Source organism: Melospiza melodia, chromosome 11 (genome assembly GCF_035770615.1).
Source record: "Melospiza melodia melodia isolate bMelMel2 chromosome 11, bMelMel2.pri, whole genome shotgun sequence".
Taxonomy (NCBI): Eukaryota; Metazoa; Chordata; class Aves; order Passeriformes; family Passerellidae; genus Melospiza; species Melospiza melodia.
The window spans coordinates 13,693,498-13,717,339 of record NC_086204.1 but is presented as its reverse complement, the minus strand read 5'-3'; the positions used below and the strand labels follow the sequence as shown (position 1 = coordinate 13,717,339).

At 36.2% G+C, this 23,842-nt stretch overlaps 1 protein-coding gene across 2 annotated transcripts in view; it reads right to left on the bottom strand.

The window, feature by feature from the left end:
* DPYD (dihydropyrimidine dehydrogenase) overlaps nucleotides 1–23,842 on the bottom strand; it is a 329,324-nt gene that overhangs the window by 291,121 nt on the left and 14,361 nt on the right. Inside the window, exons 1-2 of one of the 2 annotated variants that reach the window (XM_063165648.1) lie at nucleotides 16,658–16,768; nucleotides 15,787–15,914 (exon numbers count right to left, since the gene is read on the bottom strand). Coding sequence is in view for 1 of the 2 variants with exons in the window: in XM_063165647.1 (XP_063021717.1) it covers nucleotides 16,658–16,768 (111 nt within the window). In the remaining variant the exon portion in view is untranslated. Of the gene's footprint in view, nucleotides 1–15,786; nucleotides 15,915–16,657; nucleotides 16,769–23,842 lie in introns of those variants that run through there. The other variant, XM_063165647.1, reaches the window with a different exon arrangement.

The following is a 23,842-nucleotide window of genomic DNA, read 5'->3' as shown; positions in this document are numbered from 1 at the left end:
AAAAGAATAAAGAGCTACAAAAGATATGCAAGAAACTAGAGGCACAGCTGGAAATAATAATGGAGCAGAGAACACAGGTGATGCCACTAACTAGATAGGACAATTTATAATGCTCCTTTCTCCTGTGACTCAGCTTTAAAAGACAGGAAAAAAACGTTCAGGGAGGAAAAAAAGAAAGGAAAACCTTTGCCTCCCACATTTCTCTTTCTCTTTGCAAAACAAATGTTAACTTAATCAGCAGATGAATGAGAAGACTTGGCAACAAACTACTCGTCCCCCTGCATTTGAAGGGACAGTTGCAAGACTGCTTCACTTTATGGGACAGGGTTCTGTAGCAGGGAACAATACACATCATGAATATCAAAAGCTTCATCTAAATACTGTTTCTTTTTTAATATGTGGTTGTAGTCTTGCTTTTTCCTCTTGGAGAGCTTGGTATTCTCAACATGAATTTACAATTTAATTTTTTAAGAGCACTAAGTTTAAATAAAGAGACACAGACTCGTCACAGAATTTCTAAATATACTATTTCTACTTGATAGTAAAAATATAACTAATGACTAAGAAAAAAAAATATCCCAAATGCTATACTTCCTTCCCATCCTATTACTTTCACATACCTCAACCCTGCTTGCTCTTCCCCTGGGATTCTTTACTCTGCTTAGGTAAATATTCCCTTGACTCTTTGAGATTAAATAAAATGAGACTATGCAGGTAAAGACCAGACTCATATTGAGAATTAACATTTACAGAGCTCATAACCTGGGAAAAAAGGAAGAATCTTTAAAATGTAGGTAGAACTTCACTCCTACAGAACAGATTATGTTCCTGACCTTCAACAAAGACTATAAGGAAAAACATACCCAAATGTCCTTGCTCTTTTAGAACCCAAATGATCAAGAATTTAAGGAATTAACCCCACATATTTGAGAGTACTAACTTAGAGGATATCTCTTATTTTTCATGCATAGCTAAAGAATTATCAAATATGAAAAGTTTTTTAAAAATTAAATTTACAATTAAATGCTCAAACATCATCCTGTAACAGTATAGTCCTGCCTTATGTAGTGGAAAAAAAGCAAATTATATGTAACAAGCTTGCTTCCTCAGCCCAAGATGCCACCTCTCATCTCCTACATGGCACATTTTATTGTCCAACAGCAGTATTGTTCAGACAGGCCACAACAAAACATTTTCTTTCATTGTGCTGTTGTGTCAATATTTTAAAAAAGTAAATAAAATATTTCCCAAACAGTTCTGCAGAAGCTAATCTGTTTCAGCTATTTCTCATGGTTTCACATTAGATTCTTGCCAAAAATAACTGGGTTTGGGAGGGGTAGAGTTAATTTTCTTCACAGCAGCTGCTCTGGGGCTGTGTTTTGGGTTTGTGCTGAAAACAGTGTTGATAACACAGGGATGTTTTAGCAATTGCTGAGCAGCACTTACTCAGCATCAAGACCCCAAGCAAGGAGACTGGGAGTGCACAAGGATTTGGGAGGGGACACAGCCAGGACAGGTGACCCCAGCTGACCACAGGCATATCCCAGACCATATGGAGTCTTGCTCAGCACATAAACCTGGGTGAAGAAGAGGGGAGGTCCAGCGTGGTTACTGTCTGCAATATGGTTTAGTGGGCACGGCAGTATGTAGCCAAGGTTGGAGTTGATCATCTTGGAGGTCTCTTCCACCTTTGATGATTCTGTGATGGTGTTTGTCTTCTCATTATGTGCAATGAGCCTGGCTTTCCTGAAGATGGCTGAACACCTGCCTGTCACAGGAAGTACTGAATCAATTCCTTGCTTTGTTTGCATGTGCAGCTTTTGCTTTTTTGCTTTACCTACTAAACTGTCTATGTCTCAACCCAGAAGTTTTCTCACTTTTACCCTTCTGATTGTCTCCCCGATCGCACTGGGGGGTCAGTAAGTGGCTGTGGTGCCTAGTTGCCATCTGGGGTTAAACCACAACAGAGAGGTCATACCAAGGTCCTTGTCTCCTAATCTTACAGATCACATCTTAGATCATGAATTTCTACTGCCAGTTATAGAAACACATGCACCTACCCCTTCCACATACTACTTACTAAATTGTTTGCTCCTAATTCTCTCCAACAGCTAAAAGACTTTCATAAAATAGTATTCAATATGAGTTTATAGAAGAGAAATTACAGCCTATTTTTTTCTGAAGATATATGATTTGTCAACTCATTTATCTTCTACTGGCATGTCTCCTGCCATCTACAGTTACTTCTGAATTAACATATGAGTTAACATATAGTTAAAAACATAAGAGCTGAGGTAACATTTTGTTGTATGTTTGCATTGGTGTCTATAGTTCACAAATTAACTTCATATATTATTATTTAATAATTATTTAATTATCTGTCTGGTAGAAGGAGTGGGAAAAATCCCATCCCCTGTCTGCTTGGCTTAGGAGAAGAAAACAGCAACATGTGAAATACTTCAGTGTTGTGACTGAAACAATTCCACAAAGAATATTATAGGATATCATCAGGTACCTGGCCAGGAATTACCCAGAGAAGAGTATATACACTTATATTCCGGGTTATTGTGTTATCTAAAATTAGCATCAGTATCACATTGCTACTTAAGTAGCAAAGAAATAAAGCAAAATATGAAATTGAGACTAAATTTCCTCAGAGGAATAATTTAAAATATTCAATTCACTTGAGAAGTGTCTATCCAAGTCAAAGTACTAGAAAAAAGGCTGCAGACATTGAAACACAACCCTTGTATCAAGACCTTGGTGCAGTTGTGTTACATGCTGGCAGATTTTCCATCACTATCATAGCTTATGAAAACCTGAAGAATAAAAATATTGTTAATCAAATAATTGAACAATAATAATAATGTTTTAAAATTTCAAGTTCATTTACAAAGTATGGAAACCATATGCAAAAACAACCAACAAAATGTTACCTCAGCTCTTATGTTTTTAAGTTTGTTAACTCAGAAGTAACTGTAGGTGACTGGAGACGTGCCAGGAGAAGATACATAAGTGGGTTGAGAAATCACATATCTTTGGAAAAACAAACCAGGCTATAATTTCTCTTCTATTTCTATTTTCTTTGAGATTCAAATGACATGTGCTGAGATGTCCAGAAAAGCCAAGTATTTAAGCACATCTTATATTCATTGCCATCTAAAATAGCCAAATCAGCTATTCTGATTTAGAATTTTCTAAAATCTTCCTTCTGTTTTCAAAATACCATATAGAAAAAAAATTGTGCAAAAACTACAATAATTACATGCATCCCTTACTATGCTGAGCAATGACAGGTATCTCAAACCTTGTTGCAAAAGATACAGCAAGACAGCGGCCTCAGTCTCTGTAATATACACAGAATTAAAAAAACGAATGGAAGTGCAAAATAAAAAAAGGAAAGCATGAATAAGAATGCAGAAAGATTCACAAAGTTGCTTAATAGTAAACACAACTACTTATTTTTAAATATCATGCATCAAGTCAAGTTAGTCAAAACAAAAGCTTACACTCACTGCTAAGAAGGCAGAAAATTAAGTCTTGGTGGGGACGGTGTAGGAAACAACCAACCAAGTAGGACAGTGTAAACACTTAAAGTGCTTTTTCCCTCAAAAAATTCAGAAAATCAGAGGTATGAGGCTATTACAATGGTTGCAGATCCTATGAAGTTGTCACCATCTGTTGTGCCATCTATTTACAGACACACAGGCATAATCAAAAATTAGGGAAAACTGCTCAAATAAGTGCAATCTTCTTTGAAGATACCATGCATGTTTAACAAGCTTTAGAAAATTCCAAAAGAAATTTTATAAAATAAGTGGTATTGATTTATTTTCCCTAAAAATTACATGGAAAATAACTTGCCTCTACACAGAAATGAACAGGGCTCATATGCAGCTACATCTTTCAGCAAGGCATTCAAAAGAGCATTAAGAGAATGCTGCTGTAATGCTGCTTGTTTATTCACATGTAGCTTGAGAACAGCATCCAGGATAAATATATTGCCTCAGGTCTCAGTTCCATTCACTGTGTTAGAGAGAAAAGCACTAACTACTCAATACCTCACTATGGCACTATGTACTCTTCTGGTTCTGTATCTCATTTACTGTCATCTTTGTAAGGTTTTTACTTCTTTGGAAGCTTTCATATCTCAGTCTGAATAGTTTTCTTCTTCCAAAACCTTCTGGCCTGTCTTCAGACAGCTCAGGCTACTGTATTCTTCTTCTTGTCAGTATCTTGAAAATTGCTATGTTCAAGCTGAGGTGAACAATATGGACATGGCCCAAAGCACCAGCCAAGCACCTTCCCAGCAATTCCCAAGCAATCAAGGCCACACAGAGCCAGGATACACCAGAAGAGAACTGCAATGCAAGACTCCTAGATTTGAATTTGGCTTAGTACTGTTTGGAGGAGACTAATTCGAGTCCCACAAACAGTGTTCAAGACATTTGGGCCAGGTAGCACAGCTCCTGAGCTAATTAAATGGGTCTCCCAGCCGGGCTGGCTCTGGCACAGAATTTTCCTCACATTGCTATGCTAGTCAAGCCTATAAATGGCTCCAACTATTGCAGATGAAGGCCTTTTAGTTCCCTGAACACTGCACAGGACAGACCTGCCCCTGCTTATCGTGTTTAACGCGGAGAGTATGAACAACCCACTCCCTCTGTGCAACCATTGCTTGACCTAACACCCTTGGTATAATCACCGACATTTTTTCAATAAAATGCAATAACCTAGTTTTGAAAATGCTATTTCCAAACAGACAGATTGAATAATTTCTAAATAACACTGAAACTCTTACTTTAAATTATTTTTCCTCTCTGGGAAACATATTGGACTTATTAATCAGTCCCCAGCTCCTGAGTGTCACTGCTGCTATTGCATATGTGCAAACAGAGTAATAGGAATGAACAGGATGATGCAAATCAAAAAGAAGCAAAAAATCATCATTCTTTTAACATCATTACCAAATTTCTCCCTTTTTTTCTTGAAGTCATTTTTATCTCTGATTTTTAATTTTATTCCTATGCAGCAAGCTCCCTGGTGCCCTTGTGCATAAACTGTTTGAGCTTTCAATTTTTAATTTTTCTTCAATAATGCCCTGTCTTTTCTATTCTCTTTTTTTCATAATTTCGGGGTTTTTTTCTCTCCTGCTCTTATTTCCTCATGCTTGTTTACTTTTTCGCTCCAGTCCTTACTAATTATTTCATGTCTCTTGGTCGTTTAATTATGTGTCATGGCTTTTCCTTTCTTACACTTTTATATTGCATTCCTTTATTCCACTCCTGCAGCTCTCTGATTTCTATGTGCTTGCTTAACTATTACCCAAATGGCTCCAAGCAGGACACACTCAAACTGAAGAATAAATAAATTAAAAGAAAAATACTATCTGTGGCCATGCGGTGTTGCCTAGCAACGCCCTGTACCTCTCCACAGCTTTTCTAGAGCCCTGGTGGCAACAGAGCTTTTCAGACTTATTGCTACAAATATATGCAAGATCCTTCTCACATTGTTTGGCCATTCACTGAAAAATAAATGCAGAGGAAAACAAATGGAAAAGAAAAACTCCAGAGAAAGCATCATTAACAGCACAAGAAATGGCCACCTACTCTGATGCACACTGTCCTCTTGTCTCTAATGGACTCTGCAAAACACGTGCAACTTGTATGTTATTGCTGTTCACCAATACTACTATTGTTATAATCTTTGAGAAACAGAATGTAAACAAGATTTCTAATGCAATTAAAATGTGTTAAATTCAACCAACTCTTATGTAGTTACTGTGGAGGCAATAGTGGCTGAGATTCACTGGCCTCTTCTGAAAGCTTTACACTAAAAAATAAAGGCTTGCAGATTGTATAGGGTAGGAAAAAATGGTCCAAGCATGGTCAAAAATGAAGTGGAATTATAAGGAAAGTGAAGTTTGTCCCCAAAAATTATAGATTCAATACTAAAAGATTTGCAATATGTATTACTACTAATTACTTCAGATGTGACAGAAGTGAAAGTAAAGTAAATTCTCCCCCTAACACTTCTCTTTAAAATTCAAGTTTATGGGCTCAGTCTTCAAAAGTTAGATAGAAACGCTCATTAAGTCCACACTTCTCAAAGTATTGATGATTTAGCACAAGCTACACTGAGTTACAAAGATAATAAGCTAGCTTCACCAAAAGTCCTTTTTGTTTTGTTCCACAGCAGTGAAAGACTCCTTTCACCAACCACCTCTGAGAAAGAAAGTGGATAAAATGACACTTATGCAAGGGACTGAAACTTTAAGGATATTTGGAGTCTTAGAAGGGGAGTCAAAAACTAGAAATGCTAAAACAAAAGGTAGCTACATCATTTAGCTAAGGACAAACCTACAAAGAAGCCCCACAAAATGATGAAAATGTTAACATTGTATTTCTGAAGGGCATCAAAAGATCAGCATTCTTGCTTGGAAATTTTATATATAGCTAAATCAGTCCAAAGCAATTTCATGTCTGCATAGCACTTGCATCAGTAGCAAGTGAAAAGAAAGCAGATCAGAGAGCACGTACCTTAAAAAGATATTTAAGAGCATTAATCTACATCTATCAGCTACAACTTGTTACTTGGTAAAGACAGGCTGCAAATGATCCACACAAAACAACAAATGACAGAAACTAACATTCAGGTACTCAATTAACCCCATTCCCCAAGTAATGTTTGTAAAAACAGAAGGCTGAAGTAAGGCACATAGAGTGGGCTAAAGAGCCCAGAAGAACCCATAGATCATACACTCCATAAAACAAACACAGGCATTCCGCAGTCAGGCACTTAAATTTAAAATGCCTAAAAAAGGTTTCAAAACTTTATTTGGGTCCTGCACATACAACTCAGTTTTAACTACAGAGTCAGACACTATTTTACATAGAAGTGTTTCATGACTTAGAAAACACAACAGAGAGGGCACACCTAATCATTACCCCTTCAACATTTGGGCTCAGTGTGCAGCCTTGTTTACTGGCCACTAACCAGATCTTATTTGAAGGCAGACCCATTTTTCCCCATGAACATTTCAATGACACTCACTATGTATCTGATGTGATTCAAATGCAATTTATTCTACATAACCCCCACAGTCCAAAACATTAAAGCATACAGGAGACTAGAAGTGACAACTTGGACAACTACAATTAACCTCTTGCTTTCACATTCAGTCCATAATCAGATTTTCTTACCCAGTTCATGGAACCATCACCCTCTGATCAGCTGGTATTTCTAAATCCTCTTCTTGCTTAATTCCAGACATTAGGCTCCTAGTCATTCTCATCCTCAGCCCTTGGCTGTACAGCCTCCTAATTGCACTACTAAATTTATTCTTCTCTTTTTTATTCTAAACTTCAGTGTCACACAGTCCTTTATGATGTTCTAGTTCCTTCTGTATTGACAGTGCCTGTCGATTTTCTCATAACATGCTCCTAATATTTATGTCAAGCTCATTAATGAAAATATTAAATGTTATGAATCTGAAGACTGATCCTCCAAAAAGCTCTGCTAAAAGCCCAGCAGATCTTTTTTAAGCACTTCTCACTCTCATTTCCCCTCTATCCAGTTCCTTATCCATGCTACTATTCTAATCTAAGCAGATGACTGCTTAGATGACTTTGTTATTAATTGGCAAAAATAAAACCCCAAAACCCTGGTTAGTGTGTCAAGATTTATCCCTAAGAATAAAGCCCAAATGCCTCATCCTATCTTCCATTTTCCTTAATGCATTTAATTAATCTCTGCTTCAAAATTTTGTTTTCAAGTTTTGCATGATGCCAATACAAGATCAACAGAGCAAGAGTTGCCTGTCCCTTCTGTCTTTTAGCACACACAAACTGCATTGCCTATTCTTTAATCAAGAACTTGCTCTACTACAGAGCTTGTAATTTCACATGTCAATTTTTCTGTGATACTTTTATGGATGCAGTACTGTTCCTTTGACTTCAAACACAAAACACTCCAAGTTTTCTTTCTGGCCAGTCTGGTGTAATTTCCACTTCTGCACTTTTCTGCCCATTAAGCCACCTCTTGCTTCATTCCCATTTTACTGAAAGTAGGACAACAATTTACAAAGACTTCAGACAACACCTAAGATCCTTAATCCTATCTTCACACTGACTTTGCTTGTTCTTTTATTTCTTTTAGTTTAAACAGCTTAAGAATCTTCTACTATTTGTTTTATATAGCTGAATAACCTTTTACTATTTGTTTTAATTTCTTTCACCCAGAGTGACTCAACTTGACTTTTGAAAGTTCTCATTTTTTCCTCTGTATTTCCTGCTTTGCCAATCAATCCCATTTGTTTCAACTCCCTATGGCTAACCCTCATAGTCTTAACTTTTTGAAATTGTTTAACAGTTCAGTGTGAACTATTCTTTACAAATTTGGATTCAAATTCCAAATAAATTTTGTATATTTCAAATACTAATAATCTTCTCAAAATTAATGTCTTTAAATTGTTTACCTTATTCTATACAATTTATATTGAACTTAAAAAAAAAGATTGATGAAAATTATATTCTGTATTTATTCTATGACTTCATCCACTTGCTAAAGGGATAAAGTCCATTCAGATTCATACCAGAATGGATAAGATTGGCATGAGTTGAAACTGTTTTTAAAATTCTGTATTAGTGTTTCTGATTAAATGACTATTACTAACAAAGTTTGTCAGTTATCACATCAAAGAATACTTGCATGCTACCATTATTAAGATCTGTGTTTTACAGCTTGCATTTAAAAAGTCAAAGCATCTTACAATAAATGACTTACCTCTGTAATAGATTACAATCAATTCCAAGTGCAGAAAGTGGTGAGGGTAAAAGAATGAGGATAGTGAACTTCAGAAAATATAATTTCTGCTATGTCTCCTGAGAGTTACACTGATCAGTAAAGGAAAGCAGGAGAAAGGGCAAACCCTACAGAAATTCACATGGGGGAACTATTCCTAAGCAAAGCAAATAGAAAGGAAAAAAAACCGTAACTCCACAGAACCACAAACAAAACAAAACAAACAGGAAACAAACAAAAAGAGAAATTCACGCCAAAGAGTGTTCTTAGCACACCTTTATGATCATATCATGCCTCCCCCCAATGGCCTGGAAATCAAAATCATAAAAGCAGAGAAACTGACACCTACCTAGAGTAGGTAAATTTCTAAGTATAAATGAACTGCATAAACACTGTGGGAATAAAACCAGAAAGTTATGCAAATTTAAGTTAAAAAGGAAGAGGAGAAAACTATAAAACGATAGTAAGAAAACTGTTCTACATACATGAGAAGCAAGAAGAAAATGAAGAGAAGTACAGATTATGTACAACAGAGCAAATAAGTCATGCAGAATCAACAGCCCTCCCTGCTCTCTTCATGAAGATAGCACAGTATAGCCATAACTACAACTAAAAATATATATTTTTAGCAAGAACATGAGATTGCAGGCTTGAGCATGGAAAAAAAAAGAATAATTTATTCTTTTTAATCAGACTGATTCAGCTCATGTATCACTGAGTCATCGAGGAACTAACTCAAGCAATGCATGGAGCACTATCAATTGCACCCACTAGAAGGCTTGTGGTTCCAAAAGAAGAGAAGAGACAGACATAATGCTTCCCCTTACAGAGGGGGATTGGGAGGAGTGGAAAAAAGGCAAAAAAAAAGAAAAAAGTGAAAACAGAAATCATTCCCCCAGGCAGAGAAAATGGAGTACATACATTAAAACTTACTTTGCAATATAAAAAGCGCCAACACAACCATGTAAAACTGGCCAAGAATACCTGGCAGAGTAGATGTGGCAAATCTGGAATAAACATTTTTCTCCCCCAATTATTCCATGCCACATTTTCCTAAGTCAACTAAAAATGTAGACTAAACAAATATCCAGTGAGTGTGCAACTAACTGAAAAACAACTAGGTTCTTTTCTATCACCAAAAAATAACCTGAATCAAGATGATTCACGATTGACCAAGACCTCAGTAACTTGACTAATTGGAAAAAAATTAATGTACTAATGGTTTCTACTGTCATAATGTTTGGTGGAATAAGGGCAACAGGGAACAAAGAAATACTAAACATTTCAAAAGGCAAGAAGAGAATTTCAAAAATCAAAGCAAACTAACAGGTCAGAATTTGGGCCATAAATACAAGATAATCCAACACTCTCGCAGAAGGAACAGCACATGTCTGATGGCCTTCACTGTGAGGGAAGTCTAGTACAGGAAAGAGCAATCTTGGTTTCAGCACAGGCAAGAGTTTACAAAAGAAAAAGAAAAAAAAAAGGGTGGGAGTAGAAGGTCTGAAGTAAAGAAAGATAAGGTCGTCTTGATTTTTTTTCTGTTTTCCAAAATGACCAGCATAAGAAGGCATCTTTATCTCCATCTAGTCACAACAGGAAAGTATACAGAATTCTACATCTGAAAGAATCTAATACTAAGCAGAAGTTTAAAGTTGACAGTGAAGCTGGTTTCTGATCCTATCCCTACTCTGATTTGCTCAGCTTTAATGAAGGGGAAGGAACTGGACTTACCTAAAATTCAGCACTTTAGGCAGATAAGCATTTTTCATTTTTGCCATACAATGAAGTGCAATGCTAAACAATTTGCAACTCTGAAACACTTCCATTTTGAATTGGTTAAGATCAGATATATACCTGGAACTAAATGCTGCTCACTAAAAGGTGAATGCTTCTCTATAGAAGAGGAATCATCCAACATCGAGTAAGACGAGCACCAAACCTGAAGAACTCTGAGCAGCAGCAGCAGTTAAAAGGCTGGAGGTGCTTTCGCACAGCACTCCAGAAGAGCCACAGGGTGAGAAGGAACCTTTTGCACAGTACTAAGAAAGCATTTGGCACAACTTGCCATCACCCAGTGTTTGCAATTTGATACACAGAAAATGTGCATAAAACCACTAATTTGTTGCATCGAGGCAAGTTAGGAGCTATTGAGATATTCTAATGAAAACACCTCAAGATACTGAAATGCATATAAAACACAAGATTCAAGGAAATTCATAATATGCATTTCTTAGACCCACTATACATGATATCATATACAAACATGTAAACCACTTTATTCCAGTGAAAGGGTTATAAATGCCAGCATATGCTATTGATAAGAGAAAATTCAGAGTAATTAGTTAATCTAAAAAATGCATGAGTAGGAATTTGACTGCTAAATGATTAAACTGGTACATTTTAAAATGCGTATTAATATTTAATTATTGACACTATGAGAAAAGAGAAAATCTCTTGATGTTACTTCTCAGCTCTTTCTGATACTCAGCAACACATGTATTATTCATATGAATAGTTTGTGCATATACAGTCAATCACTAGTTAAATAAAAGAATCATTCTCAAATTCCCTAATCACCTCAATAGATCCTAACGCAATATTTTCCACATTTGGGAATCAGAGCGTTTTATTTAAGAAATCAGTCTGGCCATGATGAATACAGCGCAGCTCGAGCAGACATCAGTTCAAAGAATCAGATGTCAAAGTGCTCCCTCTAATGTCCCTTAATCATCACACCAATTAGTGGTTGAATAGTGATGTGATTAAAGAGACTGCTGCTATCCTATACCTATTCAGACTAGTAGAATTCTACATATGTTCTACCAATTAATGTTTGAATAGAGCAGCGATTAGAGAGACATCTGCCATTGTATACCCATTCAGAAAAGAGCTAAACTTGCATATTCATATGCAATGAAGACAAAAATAAATATTTGCAAAGGTAAACTATACATTTAGATTATAAATATAATTGAGTTGATTTCCTTTAATGAGTGTTCTCTATTTTACAATATTTGGGATTATTTTTTATTTATAAATATAGAATCTTTCACCAATACATGTCTAGAAATGGACAAATTATTCCCTGAAAAAGCATTTATTCACTAAGGTTCCTGATTTCAGGCCTTTGGTGTACTGGGTTTTATATCTACTTGTTTGCAATTTGCACTTTTTCTGCTTCAATCCATTAGTTATTAGTGAAATTCTAACTTGATTATTCTGTATGCATGATACATTATTAGGCACAAAAATCATGTGAACTTTTTCCACCTCACTGGAAGGCAATACTTAGATTAACACATTATAGCTGAGAAAGATCATCTTGTTTACAGATTATAGCTGAGAAAGATCATCTTGTTTACAGAATTTTCTATGCAAGCCTGGACACTGTGCATCAGGAGGTACTTACATACCTTTTTATAATGAATGTCTTTATACAGATATATAGATATAGAAGTGACAGCCACAGAATGCTATCAAAGTGAAAAGCAATTAGAAGTTTTAGCAAGCTCTTATTACTACTGTTTTAAGGGAGTACCCTTGTCCTCTGAACTTAAAGAGCATCATGAGCTGGTATATCTTGCAATAAATTGTAAATCTCACGCTCCATCATTAGCACAAAATGATCTGGTAGTTGCAACTTAATGTTGCACAGAAAAAGACAAGGTGAAGAATTTGGTTTTCTCTAATGGCTGGAAAGAATTAGAGTACAGTTAAAGTCTCTTTCCCAAAGTGAGCCCTTGCCAAAACACCCCCCCGCCCCAAAAAAAAAAAAAAAAAAAAAAAACAAAAAAAAAAAAAAAAAAGAAACAGAACCTAAAAGAGGTGAGCATGACAATTATTTTGTCATGGAACAGAGGCTCTTTTTGCACAATTCTGATCAGGCTTAGCACATGTAAGGACAAAGAACAATGCTAACACTGCCAGAAAATCAATACTGTTACGGGCTATGGCAATTAGCTACAAACCAATTTAAACCCCATTTCCTTTTCACCTTCTTGTGTTGAAATACTTCCAGCATTTCCATCTGGAGCAAATGTTACAATTATTTCTAAATGCAGAAACTGAAGCAAGTCTGAATACATAGGTGGATCTATGTCAACTTCTCACCTGTCCTTAGTAGGTATCCACAAGATTTCATTACCAAAAAGAAGGCTAGAATATCCCACTGAGTTCTACAGTGACAAGTCAATTTCTAAAACTTGTGGAGGTGAATTTCATTTAAATTACAAACCTGTACATGTACTAGGTAGAACAAAACTTGTCTCCCATAATACTTAGAAACCCTATTCATAAAGCAAGGAAATCAGTGTGCTGGGTGCGATGCAAATGCACACAAAGTGTGCCCCTCTAGCTGGTGACCTAAATGTAGGTACCACAAAATACACACAGAAATGCAATTATGAAGAGTTAGAAACCACAGAAAAAAAATATTTATTCAAAGTCTAAACAACCCTGAACTACTTAGGAAGGACCTGAAATCAAAGCAAATCCTCACAGTTTCACAGCTGATCCCTTTGCTTTTGTTCTATCTGTAAACTGATGATCTAATATGATCTAAATTTGCACTATTTAATGCTTACTATTAGAACAGGTATTTCAAAGCTCTTCTACTTTTAATTTTTTCTGGACAACAGAAATCTTTGTTCCCCCAAAAACTAGAGGCATGTGTTTATACCCCTTTTCAGCATGACTCATAAGAAATAAGAGTGTTAATGCTTAAGTCTAACACTGTTACTGAGGGTGACACAGCAATAAAGAGTTTTCCTTCTCTGCTACGTATCTCTGAGTTAAAATTTCTGAAGGAAAGCTGACTAATCTTGCACCTAAAACTATAAATAATTTGTACAGCAACACTTGGTTGCTAACATAGTAAATAAACAATAGCACTCATTGAAAGCATAATTGAACCTTCCTTTAGAAGGATACTTTTACAATGCTGAGGAAAGATATTGACACTCCGTTTCCACTTCAGAACTCATTAAATGGGCAACTCAAAGTGTCTCAGAGCAGGCTAGGAGTTAAAATTTCACTTGTGTAATTATTCTGAAGAAATATGTAAGTCTGCCATCTGGAAGTCTATTAGACATTACAAAGTCACTGTGTGCATGCCTCAGCAGATGCAGCTTTTGTTCAGAGTTTTGAGGGCTGTTAATTTAATTAGTTTTGTATTTTCATACTCCCACCTTCCTTTCAACAGTAGTTCTGCAAAGGCAGCATCAGAACAGCTTTAAAAGAATCCAAAGGTAAAAGCCAAATTCAGATTTTAAGGAAATGGAAACAAATAAAGTTCATATGGACTTCAAATGGAGATTGATCTATTCATTAGCAGGCCTAAACATTATTGCCAGTGGCTCTTTAGACCAAAACAGAAAACTGTGTTCAGTGGATCCTTTCCTACATTAGCTTTCCTAATTTAGGAAGGCAATAGGATTCAACCATTCTATTTTATTTTTTTATTAAAACCACTCAACAACAACGATCTGGAGAATACAAAAGGTCTCTTATTTTTTACTGATATCTTTTATGTAATGGGAGACCAGACAAATATTTTATTTTTTCATTTTTCAGGGCTTTTTCTGCTATAGTAAGGTAATAGTAAGCTATGTAGTAAATCTTACACAGTAAGAGTAAGCTACGTATCTCTGAGCAAAAAAAAGTTTGTCAGTGTTAAAAACTAGGATCATTACCCATCTAGAAATAAGGACTATCCCTTTACAGCTCCTTCTAGCACTTGATATTTCTTATAATAGCTTGCAAACCAAATAATGTGATGTTTCTACCAAATAATACGTAATAATGCAATATTGAAACTATCTGCTATGAAAGTAGTTATATCTGCCCATATACACATTTGTTTCTTTCTAACTTTTAATCCTGTAAACTGTACTCCATGAGCAGATTCCTGTCAGGACAGGGTGCTAATAACTGCACAGATCTCCAAGCAGTACTGCAGAACTATAAAACCAAGTTGTTTATCAGACTGCAAGCCTATGCCAAAACATCATCCTGCATATTTGACAATGCTCAGAATTTCTCTCAACTGAAAATCCAGACAAGGCACAAAAGCTGGCAACGAACCCAAACCCATGGTGTTTGCACAACCCAGGAAGCTCAGACCTTGGGAGTCCAGAAATATTTGAGGCACCATGAGGTACACACATACAGATAACAGCAGGAACACAGGAAGAGAGACCAATTTCTAGACAACCATTCGCTTTCAAAATCAACAGCAAATATCCAACGCTTTATGAGTAAACTGAATCCAAAAACCAAGCAAGGCTGACATGGAGAACAGCTCTGGGATAACAAAGAGCGACTTAAAAGCCTAGAAGGTTTAGGATATGTGTATTAACACACCCATTAGTACAATATTTCTGTGACTGTTACAGTTTAACTAACCTGAATAATTTACATTGGAACAGCTAATTAGGCTACTACACAGATACCCAGCTGCCCCTGCTGCATGGATACCTGAGCTTCCTAACAGTTTCTGAAAGCAGAGGAGTTTAGAGCCCAGTATTGATTTCAGGTCACCTGCAAACAAGACTGTAAACTGCAGCTGCCCAGGAGCCACTTGCTAAGCAGCACAACATCGTCTGCAGCAGGAACAGCTGTGGGCAATATCTGCATCAGACATCTCAAAATAATCATCCAAGTCCACAAACAGAAGGTTTTTGTGTACATAAGTTTCTAGTTCACATAACATTATCTAAGGCAATAAATACAAGAAAATAGGAATAATAGCTATAGCAAAAGAGAGATTCTTATAATCAATACTATAAAACAGGAAACTGTACTAAGAGAATTGCTGAAATGCTAAGGATGCCCTATCCAGCAAATACTTCTTGTTCATACTGGATTTCGTGATTTTAAGAAACTGAGGAACAAAAATACCAATCATGGTATTTTTGATTGGGTTTGTGTTTTGTTGGGTTTTGGATAACATATTTTTAATTACAAACATAATCAATTTCCTACCTGTATTTTCCTTTTTAGTGGGAGGTGTTTTGGCAGCTCTGTGAAAAGACACCACTATCCTTATACTCATAAGGAAACTAGTACTCTCCCTAAAAGGTTTCTGAATTTTGAGGATTATGTAAGACAACCTGTAGGAAGACAGTAAAAACAGTACAAAACTTCTAATCAGATAAGGGATCAAAGAGACATAAAAATTCTGATAGGATTAGTCAAATATCACGCTGAGACTAGGAATTCAAATACCTAGAGAGAAAATGATGATATGTAATGGCAGAAATACAGAAGAGCATAGACAATTTACAGCAAGAAAAGTATTTTTTCCAAAATCAACTATTTCCTGAAAATTACAATGCACAAAATTTAAATTCCTGGGTCATGTTTTAATCTAATATTTATGTATTTATATAAAATAGGTACATATGACAGGCTCCCCTACTTCTGTAGCAAAATGAAATTAGCTTGAGAAGTCTCAGAAAGGATGGTGAAGTGCTGCTCAGCCCAGTGTGATTCTTGGAAAGCAGAAAGAGAAGGAGGAAGTGGCAGAAGAAGCTACTCAGGGAAATCAAGGGGCTCAGCATGCCTCAGGATGTGATACTTGAGAGGGATCAGACTCCATAACAAAAGGCACAAAAGTTGTATCAACCACTTACTAAAATCACCAAAATTGAAAAAAGTATGGACTGCAAATAGGTTCTGCAAAGAACAGAGCTCATCACCAAGTAACTCTGTATCTACAGGAACGAACTAGAAGCCAAATGTGGCTACTGAATAACACTAATTTATTTCTCCCACAGCTGTGATTTCAGCCTCAATGATTGTTCCAGATGCAATGATAAACATGTTCCAGATGCAATGATAAACGTGCACTTACTGAACAGTTTTTGTCAGAATTCCTTTTCCATTGCTTCTTGACTAATTTCTTTGCTGCAGTTGAGTGAAGAGTTGCATGTGTTTGTTTTCGGGGATTTAAAGCCAGAATGTTCTGTGGAAAAAGAACAAAAGACATTAAAATATAGATTCAATATTCCATAAAGGTTCAAAGCCTCTTTACACACTTATTTACAGTGCTCTGTAAAACCAAATGCAATTATTCCACATCATAGCCCAACTTCGTACTAATTTGTTTAGATTGCATTGTCCACGCCACTTAGATGATGAATATTTAAAGATGTTTCCAGGATTACTAGAAAACAGAATTATATTTAGTAGCTTTAATAACGGTTTCCATTCCTAGATACTTTTTTATGTACAGCATATAGAAACACATAATTCTGGTTCATTGTATCATTCCAAATAACATTTGTAAAGCAAAACAAGCAAAAATATTTTAAAATATCTGGGTTATTTCTGAATGTTTCTTCATTTCAGTATAAACTCCAATTTCCCCATCAAAACAATCTCCTTCTAAGCCTAGTGAGCTGACGAGTTAACTCATTCATCTTCAAATGCTTTTATTTGCAAGGACACAAACACATCTCAGGAATGTAGCCATACTTTTAAGTCATAGTGGTGGTCTGACAACACAGGCAGAATAAAGTTTGCAATGTCTTGCACTATCCTAATGTAACTCGACAAATTAAATCAAATTTTTTGAACCAAAACTCTTTTACAAATCAGGCAAGTAACAGATTTCTATAGCAAAAGTGACTTCGTTAATTTCAAAGGATGAGTGTGAAAGGCATCCAAGAGACAGATCCAGGCTCAGGTCTGTGATGGAGAACAAAAACAGGCACATTGTTGCTTGTAACTTCTGGAATTAGTTTGCAAGTTTACCTATAAAAAAGCCTTGGCTTTAGAACTACATGTCTGCACTATAGTGAGCAGAGTGTGTTTATTCTGTTACTATATGTCAAAGATGTGCGAGACTGACTTACAGAAACATGATGAGTGTGATGGAGTTATGAATATTATATTGTGACTCTTCCTAATTTTAAAAGTCTGCTTCAGAGGGTGATAATGATGAAACAGTCATCTCTTGTATTAAGATTTTATTGCACTGATTTTGGGGACTTCTTATTTTAAACACGAAGGAGTCACTTTCTATTTAACTACTTAATGCCTTACTCTGAAGGTAATGATTGGTAATCCAATTTTCCCTCAAACCAGAAACCTCACCTCTGCAAACAACAACATAGCCCAACACAGTCTGAAGCCCAGAGACAAAAAGTGAGGTACAACATTCAAAAACCATACAGACTATTTAGCAGCCTACATGCTGCTGACTTTCAGTAAGAGTTACAGGTTGTTATTGGATGTGCCCCTGTAATTCCAGCAGAAAAGACTCTGTTCCAGTTCAGGGTGCTCCCCAGATGAGTACCCTCAGGCAAGATGTGGCAACCAAATGCATTCAGTGGTTATTTATGCCAATTTATTTTGCCCTTAATTAAAACAGAGCAGGGACATCCACATAAGGGATATCTCAGTGGATAGTTGATTTTCTCAGGATGATCAAACTCAACTGTCAGATCTGACTGTTGAGTGCCCAAATTACCCAAGCTGGGCAGTAGGTTCTGCATCACATAAAAACTTCAGCAAAATGTTGCCTACTCTTTTTTGTAATTGCTTAATGCTTAGCCATGAATATTATTTTAGCAAACTGAAATGAATTGCAAATTTCTAGCAATAAACTGTAACAGATGTACTCCACTGGGTACAGCACCAGTTGGTTTAAAACATGGAACAAATGGTGGGGCAAGCCAAGGACGGAAGAATCCCCATATGTTTGCTCCTGTTGGAATTCTGCAGCAGGAGCATGGCTCCAAGAGCAACAGTTGCAGAAATCCAAAAGGACTACGTAGCACAGCATGTCCCAGAATTAAATCTGAAATAAAACTGGCACAGAAAATACTAAATCACATATACAATATAAAAATTGCTTGTATTTCCACTACCTAAATAATATACTACCTGCTTAAATCTTAGATTGCTGACCAAAGTGGCTGCTCTGGCTAGAGATCCCTGGTGTTTAAGAACAACTTTGAAGTTAACTGCTTAAATGGGAAAATAATATAAATGCTCTTGGGTCAGTTGAACTGTCAGAAGTGAAATTAGTGAGGGTGTTTTCTTCCTATTCATTTCAGTTCCCTGGTTGGCTTTTCACAGCTTATGACTAGTCAGACATTTAGTACATTTAACAAATAAAGTCAGATGGGTCAGTCAGTCAGTAAGTGCAAAATTACTGAGAAGAAAGTTCTAGAATATGTATTGCAAATAACAATGAATACACGCAACTAAACAAAAACAAACCAGTTGGATACGCAAGAAAGGAAACCTGAGACCTCCAGTCTCTCAAACACCCTTGGTCATCCAAGCAGGGGAAGAGTTCCTTGGTGAAGAGAATTATTTGGGCACCTGCAATCTTGTCTGAATCCCATGCTTATTCTGCCACATAAATTCTCATTCTTGACAGATGAGCTGTTGTTTGATCCTCCCCCATAGAGGATGCAGGTGCATAATGCATCCCTTTTCAAAGTACTATGAACTCTGGATTTCACATTAGGATGCTATTTGTACAGTAATGCAGAACCTATGAATTTTATCTTTACAGTTTTACATAACTGGCTCCATTTATTTCATTAATAGTAGATATAAATCCATAATCATTAATGGCTGCAAATCAGAATATAAGGATACTTTACTTCAGTAGAAATCCACTGTGGTACTCTGTTGATGAAGAAAGAGATGAGGCTATGGCTAAGGACACACAAGTGAACTGAGCCCATGTTGAGTTTGTGACTCTTGGTGCAGAAGCACAACACACACAGTCGAGTTAAAGCTGCAGCTCTGCACAGCACTGATGATTATGGGCACCACCAAAGTACTATATTTTCCTTTACTATTTCCATAGATTAATTTGAAGACTTCACTTCCATAAAAAAGCCAAGGAGCCTATCTCTGTGGAATGGAACTCAAATATATTCTGCAGATGACTTGCTCAAATATCATTATGTTAAGGAATTCCTTTAATAATTACCCATGACAATTATTTCTTTCAGGTCTTTTAAAAGATAACAATTACTAAAAGCTACAAAATATAGAAGAATTATTCAATTTCAGAACACACCCCCTTCTAGAAAGGAATATATTTGTTATGTCTAATAGATATCAATTTAGGTTGCAAGTATCCTAAAATGCAATAAACTACTCATATGTAATGCACATTGAAAATGACTAGCATGCATAAGTCATAGCTACAGTTTTTAAATTTTGAGAATTTATTGATAGATGGTTATGTTGATCTGTGCCTATAGCAACATAGCTTCTGAGATTAAACTTACCATAAGCCGTTCATTAGATGTTTATTGCTTAGCTTCTACTTTAAATGGCATGATTAAGAACTCTACACAAAAATACTAGCTCTAATTTTCACTATCATCTATTAATGAAAAGGCTGTAAAAGTTTTAAAACAGCGTGTTATATCACAGTGAGTAATTTATCAGGAATTTGAATTAATATTACTCCAAGTAAGTGATTTCAAAGCAGTCATCCAGGATAGAATACACTCTCCAGTTAGGAGTCCTGTCTCTGATACAGCACTTTCAGGTAAATCAAGACAGGCTTGGCACATGCTCTGCAGTGATGCAACATAAATTTCTAAACATATTTCATTTTGCTTTTAATTTCATTAAAAGCACTTTTTATTCTCATCTCATAAAGCCACTCTTTTCCTGAAATCAGAGGAAGCTATTTCAATTAAATGTGACTCTTAATTAAGTGCATACTCTGCAAAATAAAATATAAAGTTATGGAAGCACTTTGCTCATTGGGAACGCTCCAAAGCCAGTGGGGACTGGGGGACATGCAGCAGAGAGAGGATGTTGTTAAGAAAAAAAGTAGGATTTAGAACACAGGTGGGACTGCAGTAACTTTAAGACAGTCATCAAAAAGCCCTGTGAGTCTAGCAGCACGTTTGTAAATTATGTGACACTAATTCAAATTTTGAAAGCTTTTCTTTAAAGCACTGTGGTGTGAAACCTTTGGCTTTATAGTTTTCTCCCCAAAAGTATAACCACTTTAGCAAGGTGTCCTGCTTATGTGGACTCTATCTCTGATTCAAAACAATAAACTTGGAAAAAATCAATGGTTAAAGCTCACTCTTCTTCTAGAGAGCCTCCTACTGAAACCAATGAGTTGCACCAGGAGTAGTTAGTGCTTGGTAATCCTCATATTCATTACTGCTCATTCAAAGCCAGAATAAGGATCGAAAAACCTATCTTCAGGCTCTGTCACAGGCTGTGATATTAAAACTCCGTAAAATTCTTAAAAAGACTAAGTCAATATTTGCTTGTTTCAAGGATTCTGTGGACTTCCTGTAGCTCATTGAGAAGGTTTCCTATGAACAGCCCCAAAACACCTCCTGAAGTTCACCACGGATCAATAGGTATACTGTCACAGTGAAGATGAGGAAAATGCAACAGTTCACACACAGACTGTGATTGGGCATAAAACAAGGTCCCATGTGTCAGTCTCCTTGTTTTAGCACACAGCTCATTTCCCTAGCCCAGCCCCTGCAATACACAGGCTACATCCTGATTTAATCCTGTTGCTTCACAGAGCCCCCTCAGCTGAACACTTTTATATACATCAATTAAAATTCGGGAGTAAGCCAGGCATGCTAGGGAATGCATGTGGAGAGCAATTTAACCCACCCCATTCCATTAATCTACCCAATTTCCTTAAAAAGAGTTGTAATCTCCCTCACAGCAAGTAACATTAAATGTATTGCAAGATACATATGCTCACCAAGTGAACATAATGAGAACATATTTATTTTTTCTAAGAGTAATGAGTATACTAAACAATTAATTTCAAAGCTATGCAAGTGTTACTTCACTGACAGAAACAAATACCTGGGGCTTTTACACTAATATTTTCTAGTATATCTGAATATTAAACTAATGGTATAATTGCTATTCAATCAAAGGCTAAAGAACTCAAATGTTTTTGTTTTCATGAGATTAGATGAACCACAATAAGGAACTTTGTTGAAAAATCACATCAGTGTAGAAGAAGACCAAGGCATGAATTTAAACCCAGCTGGAAAGAGATTCAACTTTTAATCACAAGACAAATTTCTTCTTTGAGCCACACAAGCTCATAGTTTCAAAATGGATCAGGGACTAAGGCTGATGGATGACCTAGTGATAAGCATGCACTACCTGTGTGCTGCCATATGCCTTTAACACAGCATTTCAGTGCTGTATCTTCAGCTTCACATTTCCCCATAAGACAAACTGCTGACAGCAGAACAAACACTTTTCTGGTTTCCTGCACCCCTTGCATAGCCTCTAAAACTTAGAGAATGACAATTTTACCCTGTGACACCCTCATAGCATACCAGTATCCTAGATGAGTAGTCCTAGATCCATCACTAGATACTCAGATATTGGGATTTTCAATTTCATCACCACAGAATTTCTTGGTCCTCAGATTTTCCCACAATATATAAATACTACGTCTTAACAAAATGAGCATTTTTCTAAATCACTCCCACAAAAGTCGGGAAACTCTTAGTCATGAATACATCTATGTTAACAAAAGTGTGTTATACTTCATGCACTTTCTGTTACATAACAAAGTTAATGCATTACACATGAACAAAGCAGCAAAATTACACAACTCTAAGCAGGGTTTACACAATCGTGCTGTTAACTTTAACTGTCGGATTTAGCGCTTGATTTCTCTAACTCAGCAATGCATTTGTGCTAGGTATTACCGTAAATTCTAAAAGGTTTATTAAAATGAAACCCAAAAAGTGTTACTTGTTTCCCATAGATACCAACTACTCACCTCTATGGGAAGGGCTCTGAGTGGTAAATTATGCTCTTGGAAACTCTGCATGCTACCTCCTTGACACAACTAATCTCGGCAGAAACGCATTGACCTCACAGGGAATACCAAAGCAAATACTCACCCTCCAGGCTTTACTGAAGTATCCAAGTAGTACCAGTATCAGTGAATTATTCATGCATTTAACACAAGCATATATATATATCAAAACCACACAGCCTAAAGCAGGCTTAAACTTCACCACAACACAGGATCAGTTCTGAGGCTCCTCCAGGGACACTACTAGTTGTGTAACATGATCATCATTATAGTTTCTGCACTATAAAAAATACATCCAAAAATATTAGCTGTTACATACAAAATTCAGAGAAGACATAGCTGAGCACAGCTCTTGTCAATGTACTCAGCATTGAATTCACTATATGTATTCATTTGGCTGAATAAAACATTACTTAATTTACAGCCTTTGAAATGCAAGTTTTAAAATTTTGTACAGCTATCCCTCTACACACAGTTAATATTTTAGTAATTTTTCTCCCTAAATAGACATCAACTTTAATCATCCAACTAATTGGCAAAGCGCAAAAAAAACCAGAGCAACCAATGTCACAGCCTTGATTCTTAGCTTCATGACTGCTGTTACTTTAGAAGTAAGCATGTACATGGTCTCCAGTCTGCCATACCCACTACACCCAAAGTCACCTTTTTTCATCTTCCTAACAAAAACATCTTCCTCCTTTACAAATCAGAACTTAAAGCTTCAGAAAAATATTAGGCTTGCATCACGGGTATATCAGAACTTTTCCGTTTCCTCAGTGCAATATTGATCCATGTCTCAAATGCTTGCACATTAAATTGCACTCTTACATGAGGAATACAAATGTTATTTGGTAAGAGCTCACTCACATAGTCATTTATTGAAAGGATCACAGCAAAAAGAATCGCTATCATGCACATACATTTACATCTCATTTCTATTTTTCTACAAGACAAACAGATCACAAGACAATGCAAGCTCAGTTGCCTTTGAAAATAAACTTTTTCAGAACCAAAAAAAGGCTATTGCATCCCAATAATTGAACCTCTGAATTGGACCCTCAATTGTGAGTGTTTGCTTAAGCAAAACACAAACCTGCACTAGAGACACGTCTGTTAATGACAAGCGAACGCTCTACTAACTTTTGATCAGAGGAGAGAAATTAGCAAAGTTAATACTGCTTAAGTTTAATCATTGGCAAAATCAGCGGAACTAATTTTAGCTGAGCA